We start from the raw sequence: 19857 nt of genomic DNA on the forward strand, positions 1-19857 counted from the left end.
CTAAAAAAAAAAACACTCATTCCTCCTTATAACTTAAAGGGAAAGGAAGGTACTGTGTGCACACTAATGAAGGGCCTGTCGCTTTTGACATGAAAACCTTGTGATGATGGCATTTTGATATAGGAAGATTTTAAATATAGAAAGGCAAACTATAGAGGGAATGTCAAAAAAAGATTCTAAAGTCAGAATACGAGGAGATGGGAGTTAGCCCCAAGTTGTCATACTGCTCGAAATCCAGTCCAAATCGAAATCAGGAGTTGTTCTTCCGAAGAGCTTTAGCATCGGCAAGACTCCAAGCTCTCCGGATGCATCAGAAATGAACTTCACACGGTCTACTTCAGAGTATTTCTCATCATCCTGGGACCCAACAGATTCAAATGTGGAGGGTAAGTAGTTGAGGAAGTAATCGTTCAATACAGGTGCTGGAACTGTAGAAGGCACATCATTCACCGAAATGTAGACAGCATCGGAATCAAATATCTTTCTCTTTTTGGCTACATAATCTGCCAAACTGATGAGAATATCCCAGTCCTGGAAGTTGTACCCACCAAGCTCGTTAATACCAGTAAAAGAAGAGGTTCTGCGGCGGGGAGGAGCTGCTCCAAGTACATTTCCTGGAGTCAAGGCTTCAAATTTCAACTCTCCCATTCCTATGATAAAAAGACGACCTCTCATTAAGGAATTCCAGACAATATAGTGTGACTTCTGCTGCAACTCGTTGGTAAGAATAGCACCCTGAATATCAGAAAATTCATTCTCAGGCAACTTTGGTACTTCCCCGGAGACTTTACTATAGTTGTTATAAACTGGCTTCAATGCCACCTTAGGAATAGTTGCATGATGGACAGATGACTTTCTTCTCTGGCCTTTTCCTTCATTAGTGGGAAGGTTAGACATCTCTGTAATTGAAGATAAGGCATTGTTAGAGCCAGATTGCGTCATTTGCAAGATATTGGACATACTAGTTAAGGAAGAAGAAGACTTCTGATTACCTTGCAACTCCAGATGAAATATTGACATATTCAATTCAGTTAGAATTTCCAACTCCTTCCCTTGGAAGATAAAATGGATCAAATCTTGATCTTTTTTATCGGAGGACTTCAACAATTTCAACTTCTTTCCAAAGGTTTCAGTATTTTTTGTTTGATCAAGCAATGTCTCCAACAATTTCTCTTGAGCATTGGATGCAATGGATGTGGGAATCCTGTAAAAGTCCAATGGAAAGTCCTTAAAACCAAACTTTTCATAGAACTTGTCCACTCCCGAGTACAAAAACCAAAAGTATTCTTTGCTGAGATAGTAGTTGGCCAACTGTTTGTCGACTTTTCCATCGGTATAGACCATATTTTTGAAGCTGTCTTTCAGATCAGTACTCTTTTCGAGCTTTTCTTCAATGATTTTGTTTTCGGTGGCTTCAATTGCGCCTGAAACCACTCTTTGAGCCAAACCTTTCTTTCTGTAGTCCTTGTGAGTGAACACAAAACTTATCAAGAGGAACTTTGTATTCTTCACACCTATGAGAGAGGGATCGGGCAAGGAAGAGATGGCATTGGATCTGTCGGCTCCCTTGTAAAATCCATCGACCCTTCTTACCATTGTGGAGGCAACGATAGTCTTTGTACTAGGGTCTTCCAAATAGTATCCGTGAATGATAGTTCCTTCCTTCTGGAAGTTAAGGTGCCTTTGAGCTTCCCTAACTCCAAATTCTTCGGGGGTCAATTTACCACTCCACTCAGACCCACACAATGTGAACATGGATTTTAATACTTCGGGATCATTGGAGGCGTGAAATGTGAATTTATCAGACATATTGATAGTGTTGTGATCTCTCTGGAGTAAAGAAATAGCTTCTTATCTTTAGCACCAAATATCCCGAGTTCCGTGGGGTATATCCCGAGTTCCGTGGGGTATATGGTATATAATTTGGCACGCGACTAAAATCACGAGAAGCAGAAAGACACGACTCTTCGATTCGCTTGCGACTACCATAATTCTCGAAGAATAAAAAATCACCTTTTCCCGAAAGATGCGCTTTCTTCATGCTCAAAAATAAAGCAGGCATAGTACGTACGTCAGCAGATAGAAGAATTGCATGGTAAGATTGTTTTCTATTTTAGCAGCTCTATCCTAAGTCTCCTTAACGAATATCACTTCAGAAAAGAAACAAGTGGAGTGATCATATCACTTAGGTATTACTGCAGCATTAGCATCTTGCGCCCCGATGCTGTTTCCGATGTAGGGTTGCAAAAATTCTTGCCTCCATTGCACTTGCGACTGTATTTTGAGTAACTAGGAGGGACAAGAAATAAAACGGGTCCTCCATATGCAGTAGTTTGGTGATAATGCCGCATAGTTGCACTTTGTTCTTGCAATTGCCGCAACACTGTTGCCTGTAACGGGGACTATTAGTGTTACCGCTATTCCGTTCAGCATTTTAATCAGTTATGGGTTGTGTTGAGTCATTTTTCTTGAATGCTGCCAAAAGTATAAAATGTAAAGAAACACCAAATCTTGGTAGGTTTGGAATTTACGGATAGTAACAGCACAAATATGACTAGCATTAAAGAAGTAAAATCAGAGAATGTATATTCGAATGAAAGCTTACTGCTGCAGTCGATAGAAAAAATAGGAAAATGGCAAGGGTTTAAGGACTCCTTCAAAAGGGCAGAAAGTTCAGAACCTGACATATCATCAGAAGAATTAGAGGGCCAAACACATATAATCGAAAATAAAACTGATCTTAAAAAGGGATTAAAAAAGAGACAATTGCAGATGATTGCATTGGGAGGATGTGTTGGCAGTGGTTTGCTAGTCGCATCTGGTTTAGCATTAAGAAATGGTCCTGGTAGTCTTTTGGTAGCCTGGACAATTGTTTCTTCCTTTTTATATTGTACCATGCAATCATTGGCCGAGTTGGCTGCAGTATTCCCCGTCTCAGGGTCATTTGCAACATATGCCACCAGATTCATAGACCCCTCATGGGGGTTTGCCATGGGATGGAATTACGCTATATTTTGGGTGATTGTTTTACCCCTTGAACTAGTTGCATCTTCGATGACCATTAATTTCTGGAATTCACCTATCAACTCTGTGGTGTGGGTTGCAATCTTCTACGTTCTTATTATAGTGCTTAATTTGTGCGGTAACAAAGGATTTGGGGAGACGGAATTTGTTGCTGCAATCATTAAGTTACTAGGAATCGTTGGCTTTAATATTTTGGCAGTGATCTTAATCTGTGGAGGTGGAGATCAGGGATACATTGGAGGAAAATACTGGCATAATCCAGGTGCATTTACTACCGGCTTTAAAGGGGTAATATCAGTTCTCATTACTGCAACTTACTCATTAGCAGGAACAGAGTTAATTGGTTTAACATCTGCCGAATCTGAAGAGAACCCAAGAGTTGCATTACCAAAAGCCATCAAGCAAGTCTTCTGGAGAATTATCATTTTTTACATGCTTACATTGACTCTTGTGGGATTTTTAGTACCAGCAACTTCTGATGAGTTAATTGGTGCATCTTCTAATTCTTCAAATTCTCCATTCGTCATTGCAATTAGAGCCGGAGGAATTAAGGTCTTGCCTTCAATTTTTAATGTCATTGTCTTGGTAGCTTTATTATCAATTGGAAACTCTGCCGTCTACGGCTTTTCAAGAACAGTTTTAGCTTTGGCTGAGCAGGGGTTAGCGCCTAAGTTCTTCATGTATGTTGATAGAAAGGGCAGACCTCTTGCTGGAATTTTAGTAGCTGCCATTGTATCATTATTAGCATTTGTTTCTGCATCACCGCAGCAATCTGCAGTGTTTGCTTGGTTAGTGTCCTTATCAGGACTTTCAACTTTGTTTACTTGGGGCAGTATTAATGCTTCATTTATTAGATTTAGAGCTGCTTTATCACATCAAGGTAGGACAACTGAAGAGTTGCCCTATGTTTCCAACACTGGTATTTGGGGTGCCTACTATGGTTTAATTATGAACTTTCTTGTGCTTGCTTTTCAATTTTGGCTCTCTCTTTTCCCATTAGGCAAAAAGCCAAATGCCAAGGATTTCTTCGAGAACTATTTAGGAAGTGTTATCGTCATTGTGTTCTATGTTGGCCATAAAGTCTACAGTAGAAATTTCAAATTACTAGTAAATGTGGAAGAAATTGAAATAGACACTGGCAGAAGCAAAGCTGATATCGATTTACTACAACAAGAGATCAGCGAGGAAAAGGAACGCGCTAAATCATTACCAGTATACCGTAAGATATTCAATTTCTGGTGTTAAATAAGGATGGTCTCTAATAAAAAAAACAGGTGGGTAAAATTATGAATATACAAATTAATTTTGACTTACTCTTCTTGAGTACTCGTATAGTTAAATCGTGCTTGTTCCCAATACTATGAAGCATCGGCCTAATGAAGAGACTCCATCAAAATTTAGGAGGCTTTGGGTCGGCTTTTTGCGTGACACGTGACATGTAACGTGATCTTTACTCATCATCAAAATTCCAGAGATTTAAGGAAGAAATACTTCGCCTGCGTAGCGTAATGGTTAACGCGTTTGACTTCTAATCAAAAGATTGCGGGTTCGACTCCCGCCGTGGGTTCCATTTTTTTTTATTCTTTTTAATTGACATATTTTCAGATCCCTTCTCTTAACGAGGTATTCTTGCAAGTGACAATATCTTAATCCTTTTAAGTTTTCTTGCAAGAGACCCAGTCTGTTTCCAGTAGAAGCTAACCAGAGTTACTTCCAAGTATAAGAATCTTCTTTCAAATTAGACTTGTTCCAATTAATAATAACAATAATAATAAGGAATAATCTTATAGAACATCCTAACGTCAGATTGTTTGCAAATATACTATGCATCTATTGAAATCCTTGCGCCAGTCGAACAGGGATATTCGTATACTATGGACTTCGGTATTTCTTCGAATGGCCGGTTATGGTCTCACTAATCAAGTGCTCACATTATACTTGGAATCCTTGGGTATATCTGAACCTAATATAGGTATTTTCATGACTTTAACATTGATTGGTGATACCGTAATTTCGTATTTCTTGACATGGTATGCTGATCAAATTGGAAGAAGACGTGTTATGATGCTAGGAACATTAATGATGTATGGCTCTGGAATGGTGTTTGCCTTTAGTTCCCACTTTGTTGTTTTATTGCTAGCGGCCATATTTGGTGTAATATCACCATCTGGAGATGAAACTGGCCCATTCAAATCTGTAGAAGAGGCATCAATTGCACACTTAACCCCGGAGAATCATAGACCCGAGATCTATGCTTTTTATGGACTTTTTGCAACAGCTGGTGCAGCATTGGGATCTCTTCTATGTGGACTTTTGGTAGATTACATGAACCTTCAGTTAGACTACGATCTTGAACGCTGCTATCGTATTATTTTTTTGGTTTATGCCTTTTTTGCATTCCTCAAGTTTTCCTTAATGCTTTTCTTGACTCCAAAATGTGAAATTTACTTCGATGCTGAAAGAGAAGAGGAATTAACAGAAGAAGCGGCTCTCTTAGGAGAGACTATACCAGAACTTGAGACCGCACCAGAAGACTATTTTGGACTTTCCGAAAGAACCAGGCATTTGCTACCAAGGTTGCTTGCGATATTCATGTTGGATTCTTTAGGATACGGATTTATGCCTTCTGCCTGGGTGGTGTACTATTTGAAGAAAACATTCTTAACGACTGCCACGGGTTTGGGCATTCTTTTTTTCATTACAAACTCTGTTGATTCAATATCGGCCTTGCCTTCTGCTTATCTTTCGAAGGCATTAGGTCCAGTAAAGGCTATCTTGTTCACACAAGCCCCTTCAGGTGCGTTCTTCCTTGTCATTGCTTTTTTTAACAACTTTAAATTGGTTGCTTTTTTCTTGATCTTGTATTACACCACTAGCACAATGGATGTTGTCCCACGTCAAGTGTTATTGACATCCATTATGCCCAGAGAGGAGATAACAAAAGTGATGGGTATTGTTAATATAGGCAAAACGTTTGCCAGATGCATTGGCCCCATTTTTACTGGTAAATTGGCTGCTGGTAACAATCTTAGATTTGGATTTGTCATTAATGGAGGTTGTGTGTTACTTGCAGACTTAATTTTGGCAACAAACTTTTTACATATTGACGCCGAGATTCGCCAAAAGGAAAGCAGAGATCAGGACATTACCTAGACTATAAGTACATAGACTATCACTTTCTAGAGTTCAAACTACATTTCACTTTTAATTCATCCAATATAGCTATATACCCAACAAAATCGTCAATCCAGATATAAACAAAGTACAGAATTACGTTGAAATATGGCGTTCATTGGACTCTATTGGACACACTCCTACTTCAGAAGTCAGAGAACCCAAAAATGAAAAGAGCACATCGAAGTATATGCGCTTGAGACGGTGAATAGTGATAAATATCTCGGGAAAGTACTTTGTTTAGGGAATTGGGTTCAAGGGATTCTCTATGATAAATCAAATGAAGATGTGCCAATTCACGTCATCAGGGCTTTTTACAATTTACAAGAGAAAACATGGGAAAGTTTGATTGAATATGGCAATGTTGAGTGGTTTCCATTTCCATTTCAAGGAAAATTAGGTGACGTAGTTGACATTGAAGGTAGTGATATCCAATGGAAGTGTATTGAGCATATGTAAAACATGTAAAAGATGGAAGAGGGAGAGGGAGACCGATTTAGAATAGAAGAGAGATCTTGAAAGGAAGAGTTGCTGGGTGAAAGAGAACAGATAGAATCGGAAAGCGAAAGAGATAGAGAGTTCACCGTGTTTATGATAAGTCAACATTCATATGAACAGCATTTGTTAGTGAATCGTCTGAATATAAACTTCAATTGATATCATACAAATAGATTTTGTATGGTTTCTTGTTAAAAAAATTGCTTGAGCTTGCTCGAGATTCCAAGTTATATATAGCTAAAATCCTTACATTACTCATAGACACAGATTAATCACAAGTAAGAGTAACTAATCTTACCCCTCCAAAAAATAATGCATTAACAAACCGAAGTATAAATACAACCTGTTCTATAATATGCTCTATAATATACTGTAACATTAAGAGTGAGACAACAGAAATATTTATTGCACCCAAAACAAGTCTCTAATGTCTCACACGAACCTACAAACACTTCGGCTTACTTTATATTCACGTATTTACACATTTGTATGTCCAGCGACGATGTTCCTATAATGCCACATTTTATAGATAGGTGATCTGTGTGGTAATATGTTCGATGGTACATAGTTGCAAATTGCTCTATTTGAGATTATTTTGAGTTCTCGTTGTGACTTAGATACAATAAGTTAAATATGGAATATTATTGCATTTTTTCTAACCATTAAGCACCATTTAATGACTTGTAGCACTCCCTCCTTGGTGGTAGACATTTACCAATTGATGGAAGTCTCAATTTTGTTGGTGTCGCTAAAAATCTACTGAATTCTTTTGCATCCATTCTACGTTTGAAAGTATGTCCAAGATTTAAGCTTTTTGACAGCATTTTTCTTTTTCAATCGAAAATAACGACTAAGTACGCAGCATTTCAGCCGTACTCTGCAACTGTAGTGCCATGAAATATTCACATACCATACATTACTAACTTATTTTGGACTATGAAGTCATAATAAAGATAGAGTATACTACGTTTTTCGCTCAACATTATGCCGGAACCCGTTCAAAATGGGAATGGCTTAGACTCCAATAGTCACACATTAGTACTAACTAAACGAATGCGACATACCACCTAGATTACTACACATAATGGTAGGAGCCAAACCGAATATCAGAAGTTGTTCATGGTACTACCAAACGGGAACTAAATTAAGATGTTTATTATAGATGACAAGAAGAACTCCTCTAACATGACCGACCTCCGCAGCTACAAATTTTCCGCATCCTACTTATAATGGTCGAAGCTCACTACTGCTAGTGAAATCTCCACAGCAGTTGCTGGATAATTTGATATCTAGGAAGCGGTATGATGAGGTAAAAGGTTGTAAAATCCGGGAATTTGGCTTTGGCCTATCCGGAACTTCTAGCACTTTTCAGATGAGTATGATAGGCGAGTTTCAAATCTATTCACAATGAGTCGTCTCAACAAGGCTGCAAAGCTTTGCACTTTTTGCAAACAATTAATCGGAAACGTTTAGAAAAGCATATCTAAAGTACAGCAGACACACAAAGCTGCCAAGCACGCCATCAAACAACCTTCGTTATTGGAACTTTTCTGTTGTTGAACATACATTGGTTGTTGCTGTTGTTGGTAGTAACCTTGTTGCGGAGGTGGAGCTCCGTAGCCATATTGCTGTTGTGGAGGTGGACCTCCATATCCTTGCTGGTAACCACCATAACCTCTATCCTGCTGCTGGTTATGATAGGTAGGCTGTGCTTGGGGAATGTACCCTCCCTGTTGTGATTGATATTGGTTGGATGCTCCCCAGTTAGGTGGAGCTCCAGTAGGAGGTGCGTATTCGTCTTTTCCGGACATTCTATATCTGTAGCGAGCTATGAACTAACGATGGTACGATCCTAGACGTTGAAATCAAGATTTTCTATAATTTGACCTCTTTATAATCCACCTCTTAAGAAAGAAAGAAACAACGCCCCCTATAATAATACTCTTGGTGTAACCACTTCCACACCATCCATAATACCAAGAAATCGGATGTGATCACATTCGGGCTGTGTACAGGAGGCTTTGTCGTTAACCTATTTGACTCGACTCTGCAACAGTGTGTATATAATCTGAAGGTGGCTGTTGGTTTCGGACTGTCTGGATAGTGGAGATGATAGTGACGGATAGCGACAGATCAGATAATTCTATAGATATCTCAGGGCTGAGGAATTAGCATTGAATGACCAAGAAAAATAGGTAAATTTGTACCTGGTCGTGCCGGATTTTCCCCGTGCCGGCGAAGCACATTGATCGTAAAGCCTTGGCTACCTCTCCGTAACCGTTGGAATGCTACAGTAGGAATTCAGTAGATACTAGCACTTCGAAATATCGAAGCATACATATATTAATTAACAATGTTTTGTCGTAAAGCGTTAGATATTAATTTTTCAAGGAAATAAAACAGCATACAGAATGTATCAAACATTCTCCGGAAACTTTTTGTTCTCTTTTGATTTGCACCCACCACGGAAATTGGATTTGCGGGATGCTGATTAAGGTTGTCGAAGTCTTGCTTCGAATGTAGGATGAAGTTGGCTGTTCGGGTTCCTGTCTCTCGCCCATAGGTCTAATATAAATAAACGAACTTGGGGTTTCTGTCACCAGCATTAATTTGCTCCCTTTCTTCCATCTGTTCGAATTCGATTTTGTAATTTTCAGTCTGTTTCAAGTGGTTCAATCTTCTGATAGTGAAAAAATAGGCAGTAGTGCAGAGCATCGAGAAGCAGACAGCTGCAATACATGTACTTAAACCTGGCTTGTAGACTGGAGCATCCTTGGCCAAGAAAATGAAAGTTGCAATGATACCTCCAATGTTACCAAAACCAATTTGCCATGCTGTACCGACAGACTTTCTAATATGAGAACCGTTGTTCAAAGCTGCCCAACAGACGATTAATGGCATTGCTGTGTATAAACCAGAAGCTGTTAAGAAACAACCAGCATATCTGACATGTGGATCTTCCGTGGCTCCCAAAATCATGGCTAAACCGATGATAGCTAAAACTGATGCAAACATAGCAAATGGTAGTCTTCTTTTAAATCTATCGGAAAGAAATGCTGTTATGTTAATCAACACAAAAGCTGCTAACCATGGGTATACTGAGTGTTGATTGGCGCTAACTGCAGTGTATCCCATCTGGTTGATAATGGTAGCTGCGAAAAAGGCATAACCGTAAGAAGGAATGATCAAGCCGAAGTATGCGAGAGCTGGCAACCAGATCAAAATATCCTTAAAGCACTTTCCAACGTCCTTTAAGGAATTCTTGATCTCATAGGCGGATTTGGTTCCGTTCAAGATTTCCAATTTTTTCTTGAGGAAGGTTCTTTCGTTATCATTAAGAAATCTGGATTCTTCGGGGAAGTCTGCAATAGTGAAGAACAAGATAAAAGCACAACCACAAGTAATGGTACCTTCGATGATGAAAATCCATTGCCATGAAGCTAAACCATGTGTACCGTCTAAATCGTGGATTTTGTATGCAATAGCACCAGAAGCAGCACCAGCAAGAGCAGTACACGAGAAGAATGCAGAGAAACGTCTCTGGGATTCAGCTTTAGAATAATATGTGGAAAGTAAGTAGAAAATGGATGGAAACGTCGAAGCTTCGGTGATACCAATCAAGAAACGACATGCAACAAGACCTCCGAAATTCGTAACAAATCCCATTCCAATCGAAATAGCACCGAAGGAAACGATCAAGGCACTCAACCAAATGTGTGGCTTAACAAACTTGATACAATAATTAGCAGCAACCTCAAAGACAACATAAGGAACAAAGAAAACAGTTAAAGCAATGTTGTACTGATTACCAGTCAAATTAAGGTCTTGAGCTAAGCCATAAAGCTTTGCGTTGGAGATATTCACTCTGTCCAAGAAGGAAAGGAAATATAAGAGACAGAATGGCGGAACAACCCAGAGATCGATCTTTCTCATCAAGCTCCTCTGATTGACACCCATGCTTTGAGCAAGCTTCTCAACTTCTTCCTCGGGGTTACCATCAGAGTTGACCGAGTCCGAGTTCTTATAAAAAGAACCTTCTGAGAGGTTCTCGGGATCACTGATGAAAGTGCCCAAGTCTTTTTCCGTGGACATTATAGGATAGCTATACTGAAATTCTGCGAAATAGCGTTTACAAATAACTATTTTTAGTTATCACAATACCATTCAAATGATGGGTAGTTAAGAGGATCTAAGATCAGGAGGCGAATCTGGCCGTACTTATAGTACCCTTGAATGATAATATACGAAATCTAATAATGACTAATTTACGTGGTGTGTAAGGTTTTGGATGTGAAATTACAGCAAAAAGACCAAAGCAGCGTCCGGTTAAGGCGTGGGATTTCCGAACAGGCATCAAAAATATGGGGAAAGGTCGCTATCAGTGACCGAAAGCGGAAATGCCATTGCGAGTATGCGTGTGTAGCGGGCCGTTGTGTAGCTTGCGGTAGTATAGTTTTGGTATGCGGTCAGCCTTATATCCTTGGCAAGGCGTTCTCCGAAGGAACCATAATTATCATCCATAGACCCGCCATATGATGATTGCATCGTCAGCTGAGAGTGCTTATTGGAGTTGCAAGCGATGCTTGGAAGTAAAAACCTCTGTTCCACTTTTGGCATCAAAAATGTATTTGACCCTGTAAAATGATCTTCATGGATCGTCACAGTGCGATTTCCGTCGTCGTCCGCTCCGTTAAAGCCACCTTGTGTCTATCAGAACCCCCACAGATAAGTAAGGCCAAAGGAAGTACAATTAACCCCCCACGCAACAAGGTGGGAGAGCGGAATATCCTGTGCGGATCCGGAATTCTCATTAGAAAATATGGAATCGGACATATTTTCTGCAACACCACCTGAATTAGCCATTGACGAAGGTCTCGTGACATGGGATCACAGGTAACAGATTCTGTCAAGTGGTCCAGTTTTTACGCACCTGTTCTAGAATTTACATTGCCTAATTGGGTCGATGAAGTAACTTTGTCGATAAAAATTTTTCCATATTATGTGCAGGTGATCTTTGGAACAACCATCAGATTTTTGGGGCCAAAGCAGTCGATGGTAATGACAAGGTAAAAGATGGCCATAAATACACACAATAGATATCAATAGCAAACTAGAGCCATATCCAAGATCACTTATTCTCTAATATCCGATTTTTTCGGAGAAAATTGGAGTTCGTGTGATGTAAATTCACCTTTGTAGAAAAATAGCAGCCAATTGAGTCTGACGGAACGGCTAGTTATATTGTAGATTGGAGAAATTCCCCAAAACACATTCTCTTTCATGTTAAACCACACCTACTGTTTCCGTACTACCTATCTATGTACCCCTAGGAACACTTCATTCCAATATATGATAATTTGCAGCTCTTACTATGACGAAACAACTTGCAACAGTACTAGTAATAAATGTACAATGTATGGGTCACGTGCAATTATATAGGGCTATAAACCTTAAAATCAATCCCAATTAGGAAAGTGTTCTCAAAACTTCACTACAAAGCTCGTATTTTGCACTATTCTGAGCATGAAAAATCCGGGTAAGTGACACGAAAATTTTGATTGTATTAACCAAACGACTAATGCAGCACCTACCTGTACCAATAATTTTCAACTTCTTTTCAAATCAGCATCGCTTAATATTAAACTCTTGTTAGAGGTCTCGTTTGAACACATACATATAGTCAACCACAAGTAATCATGTCTGACGTTGAAGAACAATACGTTGAAGAGCAACAAGAAGAACAACCAGTTGTTCAGGAAGAATTCCAATTAGTTGAGTTGGCTACCCCAATCCCAGCTGAGGTTCAAATTGCCAACAGAGAGGTTAAATTGTTCAACAAGTGGTCTTTCGAAGATGTTGAAATCAAGGATGTCTCTTTAGTTGACTACATCCAAATCAGATCTCCTGTCTTTGTTTCCCACACTGCTGGTAGATACGCTTCTAAGAGATTCAGAAAGGCTCAATGTCCTATTGTTGAGAGATTGACCAACTCTTTGATGATGAACGGTAGAAACAACGGTAAGAAGTTGAAGGCTGTTAGAATTGTCAAGCACTCTTTGGAAATCATCCACGTTTTGACTGAGCAAAACCCAATCCAAGTCTTGGTTGACGCTATTGTCAACTCTGGTGCTAGAGAAGACTCCACCAGAATCGGTTCTTCCGGTACCGTCAGAAGACAAGCCGTCGATGTCTCCCCATTGAGAAGAGTTAACCAAGCCGTTGCTTTGTTGACCATTGGTGCCAGAGAAGCTTCATTCAGAAACATCAAGACTGTTGCTGAATGTTTGGCTGAAGAGTTGATTAACGCTGCTAAGGGTTCTTCTACCTCTTACGCTATCAAGAAGAAGGATGAATTAGAGAGAGTTGCCAAGTCTAACCGTTAAGAGAACGATATTGTGTATTTTTATCTTTCAAAATTTGCTTTGCAAATACAGTCATATTTCTTGTTAATGTATAAAAGAAACATATAATATTTAAATTAATCGAGCACGTAGCTATCAGTAATCAACATATTTCTAGGGGATGGGGGATGAGCATTCCGATTTAAAGTGCTAAGCATTGTTTATTATAAGGTCCACTTTTGTAAGTGGAATGAGTGCATGCAATAGTGAATAAATAAATATATGAAGAGCTAAACTCTAATTGGGTATACTGTCCTCAAAACAAATGCAAGAGGAGATGGTCTTAATAGTTTGTCATACCTCTCTACCCTCTCTTGTAATATTTCCAAACTTTCAGGATCTTCTGTGGGTTCTAATGCATCTGTTGTCAAGTAGCCCTTTTCCCTTCTTTGCTTTTTAGAGATTCTCGATTGGGTAGCTGCAAGTCTTCTCTTTAAAGTTCTTCTTATGAACCATTCTCTGATTACTAGCATTACAATAAAGCAAGCAAAGAAGCACGAACCAGCAAAGATTTGTGTATGTAAATACGGACTAGGTCCCTTTTTTACTAAGGACAACGCAATTACTTCTGCAACCAAGCAGAAAAAGGATACAAAGATATTCATACCTGACCATGCAGCTGGAAGCATCGCAGGTGTCTCATCCAAAATATCAGAAGCAACGGGCTGGGCCATGGAACTCCCCACACCTACAATCAAACCAAGGACAACACTAAGACCTATTAATGCTCCGTACGTTTTCGCGTTGATCCAGAATGCATAAATAAGAATTGAAATAAGGAAACTGAAAGTAGTAGTCATATTAGTTCTTCCAATGTAATCGGCTGACATACCCATCAATGGACGTCCCACTATCTGTGCAGCATTAAGTATAGCTGTCAAATCGGATCCTTGCTGATGCGATAAGCCTACACTATTGGCATAGGATGCAAGTGAAAATAACATAAGCGTATACCCGAGCAAGGCCAAGGCAAACCAAACGGCCAACGCCACCAATGCATAGTTCTTGAATACTGTCATATCAAAGATAATTTTGATGTTTTCGACTAAGAAATCCTTCTTCAATGTTTGTGAAAATGGCAAAGCTTTGTAGTTTCTTGGCTTCATGAGAATAGTTGAAAAGGCTGATGCAGCCAAAGCAACTAAACCACACATTCTCAAAGCCCACCTTTGGTCGCCAGTTTGTTGTATGACTCTATTGACACTAAGGGAAAAGATAAGACCTCCCAACCCAGCTCCTGCAACACAAATTCCCATAGCTGTGGCTCTTCTTTTGTCAAACCATGTTGGTAAGACTAAGGTCGCTGGCAAAAAAATGAGTGAAAACGAAACTCCCACCATGACACCTTGAGTCAAGTAAAGTTGCCAAATCTGCGTGGCAAATGAAGATAGTATGTACCCAGCCGTCTGGACCACTATTCCGACAATGGAAACGGCCTTAAACCCAAAGATTTTATATGCGAAAGCACTTATTGGGGCTAAGAATTGTGCAAAGAAAACAACGAGGCCTCCAATTAATGCAAAGTCGTACTGAGTGGCTCCGGGGAAGCTATTTGAATCCAAATAGAAGTTCAAGAAGACACCATAGCCAGCATTAGCTCCCCAAGTTGCGAATACCGATAACATAGCACAGATGGCTATCACCCAAGCAAACCCTCCATCTAGTGGTGGTCCATCGTCTAGAAGTGTTTCCTCTTGTTCGTCAACTTTATCCTTCTCTCCTCCTACTATTATGTTACTTTCTAGATCATTTCTAGACGTGTGCCGAGAAACCAAGTCGAGTTGATTTATCAAAATTGATTCTGGCTGGTTCCTGTCCTTGTAATTTTCATATTCTTGATCGTCTTGCTGGCGGTCATCTTTTATAGCACTTATAATCCGCGATAGTTCCGATTGGTTTGTTTTTGTTCTTAGTATGCTACTGCCACAGGAGTTTGAAGCTATAGTGTTGATGAGATTCACAGCATATGGCGCTACTGTGGCATCGTCTGATTTGTGAGAGTCTGTGTCAGAAGTTCCTGACCTAAACATCAGTGAAGAGTCCACGCCGGAATTCATGTTCTGTCAAATCCGTCTACTGTCTACTGGTGGTATGACATACTCGAAATACGTGCATTCAAGGCGAACCTGTTGTATTTAAGTTACTAGCACGGCATGCTATCCTTCAAACCTTGCATACGCGGAAGCAGATGACTAATTAAGTATACGACCTTTCCTCCATTAGGATAAGTGCAAGGTTCCATCTACTGCATATGTCAAATTGATAAATTTTTTTGAAGCCGTTTCTTGTAGCATTTTGAATCAATTTGACAGCTTTTGATGCACACAGAATGTACATTGTGCTGAACTAGTTGATATATCGTAGTTATACAGTTGGTTAAACATAGTCTGTAATGAATGACCGGTTTTTATAGCAGCATAATCAAACTTGGACCTCGGACTCATCAGCCGTACGTTGATTCGGAAAACTATTATTCAAAATTTGTCGGATGCGTGCTTCCGAGATTTGTAATGGGAGTATGCGGAAAAAAGCTTAGCAAATAAAAGTAGACTACAACTGGTGGGGTAAACTACGTACAGTTTATTATGAGAATGTATTACGGGTGAACCCTAAAGTGAATCGGGAGTCCACGCAAGCAATTAAGACGGTGGTCTGGAATTGTTTATTATGTTGATGTGAGTTGGGGGTGAGAATTTAATGTGTAAGGCATTCTCTCATTGTCAGAGTTCTCTAGATTCAGAAATTTGTCCATTAGACTATTGTGAATTTCAATTGCTAAAGGAATGTTCTCCCTTGAGTAGCAACATCCAATGTAATTACCTGTTATTGCAGAGTAGACAGTTTCTATTATCTTTCCACAGTTATCATGATGGTTTCTAAGTTGTGGAGGCTTTGTCTTTCCCCAGGAAATGGCTGCGAGCCCTCCATTTCCGCGATTATGTTTTGCCGGAGAGAGGGTCTGGCTCGTGGTGGTTAGCACGAAGTCGCATCTAGCCTTTTTGACCGTTTTCAATTTCTGTGAATTGAACTTATGCCCAATTAGATTTAACCAGATCCTATCTTTTTTAGCTGGTAGAGTGGCTATTTCGAATTTTCGGACTTTTTCAACAAAAATTGACAATCTGAGTTCATATATATATATATTAAGTCCGAAGAATCACTTACTCACTTTTTAAAGATTATAACGCATTTTTATCATTTTTCAAAAAATACTATTAAATGACATTCACAAAACCTTCCATATTTCTCACCATTCACTTTCTCCTGTGTTTATTAACCATCTCTAGGTATCACAGAACTACACTTCTCAATTATCTCCAACCATCACCTCTACTACTACTACTACTCCTACTCCTACTCCTACTCCTACTCCTACTACTACCACCACCACCACCACCTTCAGGTTTCAGCAATTATTTTGCAGTATTTCGAAAGTGGCATTTATCCCTGCGCACGACCCCCTACACTCACGCTTCCCTTCACTTAACGCTCAGCATGATACCCCTAATCGATAGCATCGACAACGGTGGTTACGATTATTCATAATATATGTCAATCATCACGAAGACAAACATTGAATAACACGTATAACACATATAACAGTGGATAGTATACAGTGAGGTTGGTAGTACCAGATTAATACACACAATTACACTCATACATAGACATATAGACCGCTGATCTACTGATTACAATGAGTGGGGCTACCGATTTCTTATCGAAGGGGATTGATTTGGTGCAGAAGGCAATCGATGCAGACACCGCCACAAGATACGAAGAGGCATACAAGTTGTACTACAATGGATTGGAATACTTGATGCTTGCAATCAAGTACGAAAAAAACCAGAAGTCAAAGGAACTTGTGAAGTCAAAGTTCACTGAGTATTTGACCAGAGCTGAACAATTAAAAGACCACTTGGAGAAACAACTGAACAAATCGAATTCCGCTGAAAGCTCGTCTACCAGCGGATCTACAAAGGCAAAGAAGAGCGGAGATGGAGATGATGATGATGCAGACACCAAAAAATTAAGGGGAGCATTGGCAGGAGCCATTTTGTCCGAGAAACCAAATGTTAAGTGGGATGACATCGCCGGATTGGATGCTGCTAAAGAAGCCTTGAAAGAAGCCGTCATATTACCAGTGAAATTCCCGCAATTGTTTGTAGGAAACAGAAAACCTACATCTGGTATTCTTTTATTTGGACCCCCTGGTACCGGTAAGTCGTATTTGGCCAAAGCTGTGGCTACAGAAGCCAACTCAACTTTCTTCTCTGTTTCTTCTTCGGATTTGGTTTCCAAATGGATGGGTGAGTCCGAAAGATTAGTCAAGCAATTATTCACTATGGCTAGAGAAAACAAACCTGCCATTATCTTCATTGATGAAGTCGATGCATTGTGTGGTCCCAGAGGAGAGGGAGAGAGTGAGGCACTGAGAAGAATTAAGACCGAATTATTAGTTCAAATGAATGGTGTGGGAAATGACTCCGACGGTGTTTTGGTTTTGGGAGCTACAAATATTCCATGGCAATTAGATGCTGCTATTAGAAGAAGATTTGAAAGAAGAATTTATATCGCCTTACCGGAAGTCGAAGCTAGAACCAGAATGTTTGAGATCAATATTGGAGAAGTTCCTTGTGAGTGTACCACGCAAGATTACAAGGTTTTGGCAGAAATGACGGATGGATATTCCGGTCATGATGTGGCCGTTGTAGTCAGAGATGCATTGATGCAGCCTATCAGAAAAATTCAACAGGCTACACACTTCAAGCCAGTACTTGATGATGGGGTTGAAAAGTTCACACCATGTTCGCCAGGAGATGAAGGAGCCAGAGAAATGAACTGGATGGACATTGGCACAGACGAATTGAAGGAGCCACCATTGACAATCAAGGATTTCATAAAGTCTATCAAGAGTAATAGACCAACAGTGAACGCCTCAGATATACAGAACCATATTAAATTCACTGAAGACTTCGGTCAAGAGGGAAATTAATCTAAGTGATTGAATGAACCCAACTTTAAGAAAATCATGATCTACGACTTGAATGATAGAAGACGAAGATACCTTCTTCGTCATTAGTGGACAATAAAATAGTCAGGTTAGTTGAAGAGCGACGCCGTTGTCTAATTTAGTATTATGCCCAAAAGTGCTTTAATCAACAAATCTGTACTACTACTTTTGTAAATGTTACATATATTCTTCAATAAGAACAATCTTTACAACTAATATACAAATTTTAATGAAATAAAACAAGTCTTCTCGAAACACGATTCTGTCTCGATCCTGCCGTATTAGCGCTCTCTGTAACTATGAGAGTCATCTTCCATTCTGTCAGGCGATCTAGATCTGTCTCTGTTTCTTAATCTATCGGCGAAGAGATCTTCCTCCTCATCAGCATTGCCTCTGGCATTGCTTCTAGCATTATTTCTGCTTCTTCCTGATCCAATAGTCTTCAACTTGTCAGCAAATAGGTCCTCCTCATCCTCATCACCATTATTTGGCCTGGAATGACGGCTGCGATTAGAGTCCCTCCTATTTTGGCCCCTACGCTTGTTATGAAACTTTCTCTCTGGTTCTCCATGTAATAAATAGTAACGAGAGTAAAGTTTTGCATTCTTTACCTTTCTGTCCAGCTGAAAGGACTGTCTAATGTATAAAACAACTGAAGACTCATCTTCATCCATTCCATCGGTTTGAGAAACTAAAGGCTCCTCTTTTTCTTCTGATTCAATTCCTAATCTCTTGGACAAGTCCCGTTTACTTTTGAAGACAATGATTGGATTGTATGGCTTTGTTTCTCTTTCTTGAACAATTTCACTCAAGTAAAGCGGATTGTCTAATTGTGGCTGTAACTTTTCAGCTGTGTTCTCTATAGCTGGATTTGAGCTTGCAATCGAGAGTTTAGTCAATGCCAGAAAAGCTTCTTCGTGAGTGCCAAAGACGACATTGACGGCAGTATCGTTGATCCATTGAACCTTGAAGGTAACCTGTTCATCGATTGGGAGTGGAAGATACTCGGAAGTCTTAGTTCCATCTTCTTCAGATCCACCTTCCACAGTGATATAGTTAACGTAGTAGTCAATGAATGCCTTGATATCTTCTGTGGAGAGACTGTCCACACCTCTGATTCTTAAAGCCTCTGGTCTTAAGGTTTCGTTTTCTCCGTTGACTAAAACCACAACGGCTTGCGATTCCAATTTCGCCTCTCTTTCCTTTTCATCTTCTAATGTTTTGACCAAAAAACCTCCGTAAGGGAGGACGGTAGGTTCTGTCATGCTGTGTGCTTGGCCTACTACAACCTAGAAAGAAGATACTTACCATCTTCTTTACTGAATCGCTGATTTTCTGTTCACTATGAATTTTTCAGTGCGAATGAGTATCGCATAGTTAAGAAACTTGTGAGGTAAACTTTGTAGAGAGCATAGTTAAGAGTAGGAAAGAGAGGCAAAAGGTGATGTAGGAAGAATTAAGGTAATGTAGAAAGAATTAAGGTAATGTAGGCAGTGTTAGATAGGAGTAGTGGTTCAAAGGTGTATTTTTCATCGTAATAAACAATTTGTTCTATGAAATAGTATATATATCTGTGTGTTAACATAGTATTGGCTACAACAAGGGACGAGCACATGAAATATTAGTTGGTGGGGTTGGAAAGCTGAAATCGAGAACTTCGTACTATCTATATTAAAGCCAAAATTCATCTATATATGATACATTATATATGATAATATTATACAGCGGACCCAAACTTTTTGAAATAGT

At 39.5% G+C, this 19857-nt stretch overlaps 9 protein-coding genes and 1 non-coding gene across 10 annotated transcripts; 5 read left to right on the top strand and 5 right to left on the bottom strand. All coding sequences in view use genetic code 12, as the record gives it.

The window, feature by feature from the left end:
- Positions 1 to 38: 38 nt before the first annotated feature.
- Positions 39 to 2001, bottom strand: RJT20DRAFT_27863 (uncharacterized protein). Its single transcript, XM_064919499.1, has one exon. It carries the CDS (start codon positions 1807 to 1809, stop codon positions 205 to 207), a length of 1605 nt encoding a protein of 534 aa, XP_064776019.1. The 5' UTR covers positions 1810 to 2001; the 3' UTR covers positions 39 to 204.
- A 632-nt stretch (positions 2002 to 2633) lies between these two features.
- On the top strand, positions 2634 to 4269 carry GAP6 (Gap6p; the record flags this gene model as incomplete). Its single annotated transcript, XM_064918728.1, has 2 exons — positions 2634 to 2642; positions 2707 to 4269. The coding sequence occupies 2 exons, from the start codon at positions 2634 to 2636 to the stop codon at positions 4267 to 4269; spliced, it is 1572 nt and encodes a 523-aa protein (XP_064776020.1).
- Positions 4270 to 4518: 249 nt separating this feature from the next.
- Positions 4519 to 4591, top strand: RJT20DRAFT_t29. Its single transcript has one exon. It is a non-coding gene; the product is annotated as a tRNA-Arg (tRNA).
- Positions 4592 to 4631: 40 nt separating this feature from the next.
- Positions 4632 to 6386, top strand: RJT20DRAFT_27881 (uncharacterized protein). The gene has a single exon (XM_064919501.1). The coding sequence runs from the start codon at positions 4849 to 4851 to the stop codon at positions 6175 to 6177; it is 1329 nt and encodes a 442-aa protein (XP_064776021.1). The 5' UTR covers positions 4632 to 4848; the 3' UTR covers positions 6178 to 6386.
- Positions 6387 to 7842: 1456 nt separating this feature from the next.
- RJT20DRAFT_27876 (uncharacterized protein) lies at positions 7843 to 8884 on the bottom strand. The gene has a single exon (XM_064919500.1). It carries the CDS (start codon positions 8505 to 8507, stop codon positions 8166 to 8168), a length of 342 nt encoding a protein of 113 aa, XP_064776022.1. The 5' UTR covers positions 8508 to 8884; the 3' UTR covers positions 7843 to 8165.
- A 377-nt stretch (positions 8885 to 9261) lies between these two features.
- On the bottom strand, positions 9262 to 10788 carry TNA1 (Tna1p; the record flags this gene model as incomplete). The annotated part of the gene is made up of 1 exon (XM_064918729.1): positions 9262 to 10788. The coding sequence occupies one exon, from the start codon at positions 10786 to 10788 to the stop codon at positions 9262 to 9264; it is 1527 nt and encodes a 508-aa protein (XP_064776023.1).
- Positions 10789 to 12205: 1417 nt separating this feature from the next.
- RPS5 (40S ribosomal protein uS7) lies at positions 12206 to 13203 on the top strand. Its single transcript, XM_064919502.1, has one exon. It carries the CDS (start codon positions 12393 to 12395, stop codon positions 13077 to 13079), a length of 687 nt encoding a protein of 228 aa, XP_064776024.1. The 5' UTR covers positions 12206 to 12392; the 3' UTR covers positions 13080 to 13203.
- Positions 13204 to 13327: 124 nt separating this feature from the next.
- On the bottom strand, positions 13328 to 15127 carry RJT20DRAFT_92882 (uncharacterized protein; the record flags this gene model as incomplete). Its single annotated transcript, XM_064921455.1, has 1 exon — positions 13328 to 15127. The coding sequence occupies one exon, from the start codon at positions 15125 to 15127 to the stop codon at positions 13328 to 13330; it is 1800 nt and encodes a 599-aa protein (XP_064776025.1).
- Positions 15128 to 16532: 1405 nt separating this feature from the next.
- On the top strand, positions 16533 to 18240 carry VPS4 (AAA family ATPase). The gene has a single exon (XM_064919503.1). It carries the CDS (start codon positions 16792 to 16794, stop codon positions 18088 to 18090), a length of 1299 nt encoding a protein of 432 aa, XP_064776026.1. The 5' UTR covers positions 16533 to 16791; the 3' UTR covers positions 18091 to 18240.
- Positions 18241 to 18330: 90 nt separating this feature from the next.
- On the bottom strand, positions 18331 to 19392 carry RJT20DRAFT_125842 (uncharacterized protein). The gene has a single exon (XM_064916606.1). It carries the CDS (start codon positions 19371 to 19373, stop codon positions 18390 to 18392), a length of 984 nt encoding a protein of 327 aa, XP_064776027.1. The 5' UTR covers positions 19374 to 19392; the 3' UTR covers positions 18331 to 18389.
- Positions 19393 to 19857: the final 465 nt, after the last annotated feature.

Source organism: Scheffersomyces xylosifermentans, assembly GCF_036884685.1.
Source record: "Scheffersomyces xylosifermentans strain CBS 12540 chromosome Unknown RJT20scaffold_2, whole genome shotgun sequence".
Lineage (NCBI taxonomy): Eukaryota > Fungi > Ascomycota > Pichiomycetes > Serinales > Debaryomycetaceae > Scheffersomyces > Scheffersomyces xylosifermentans.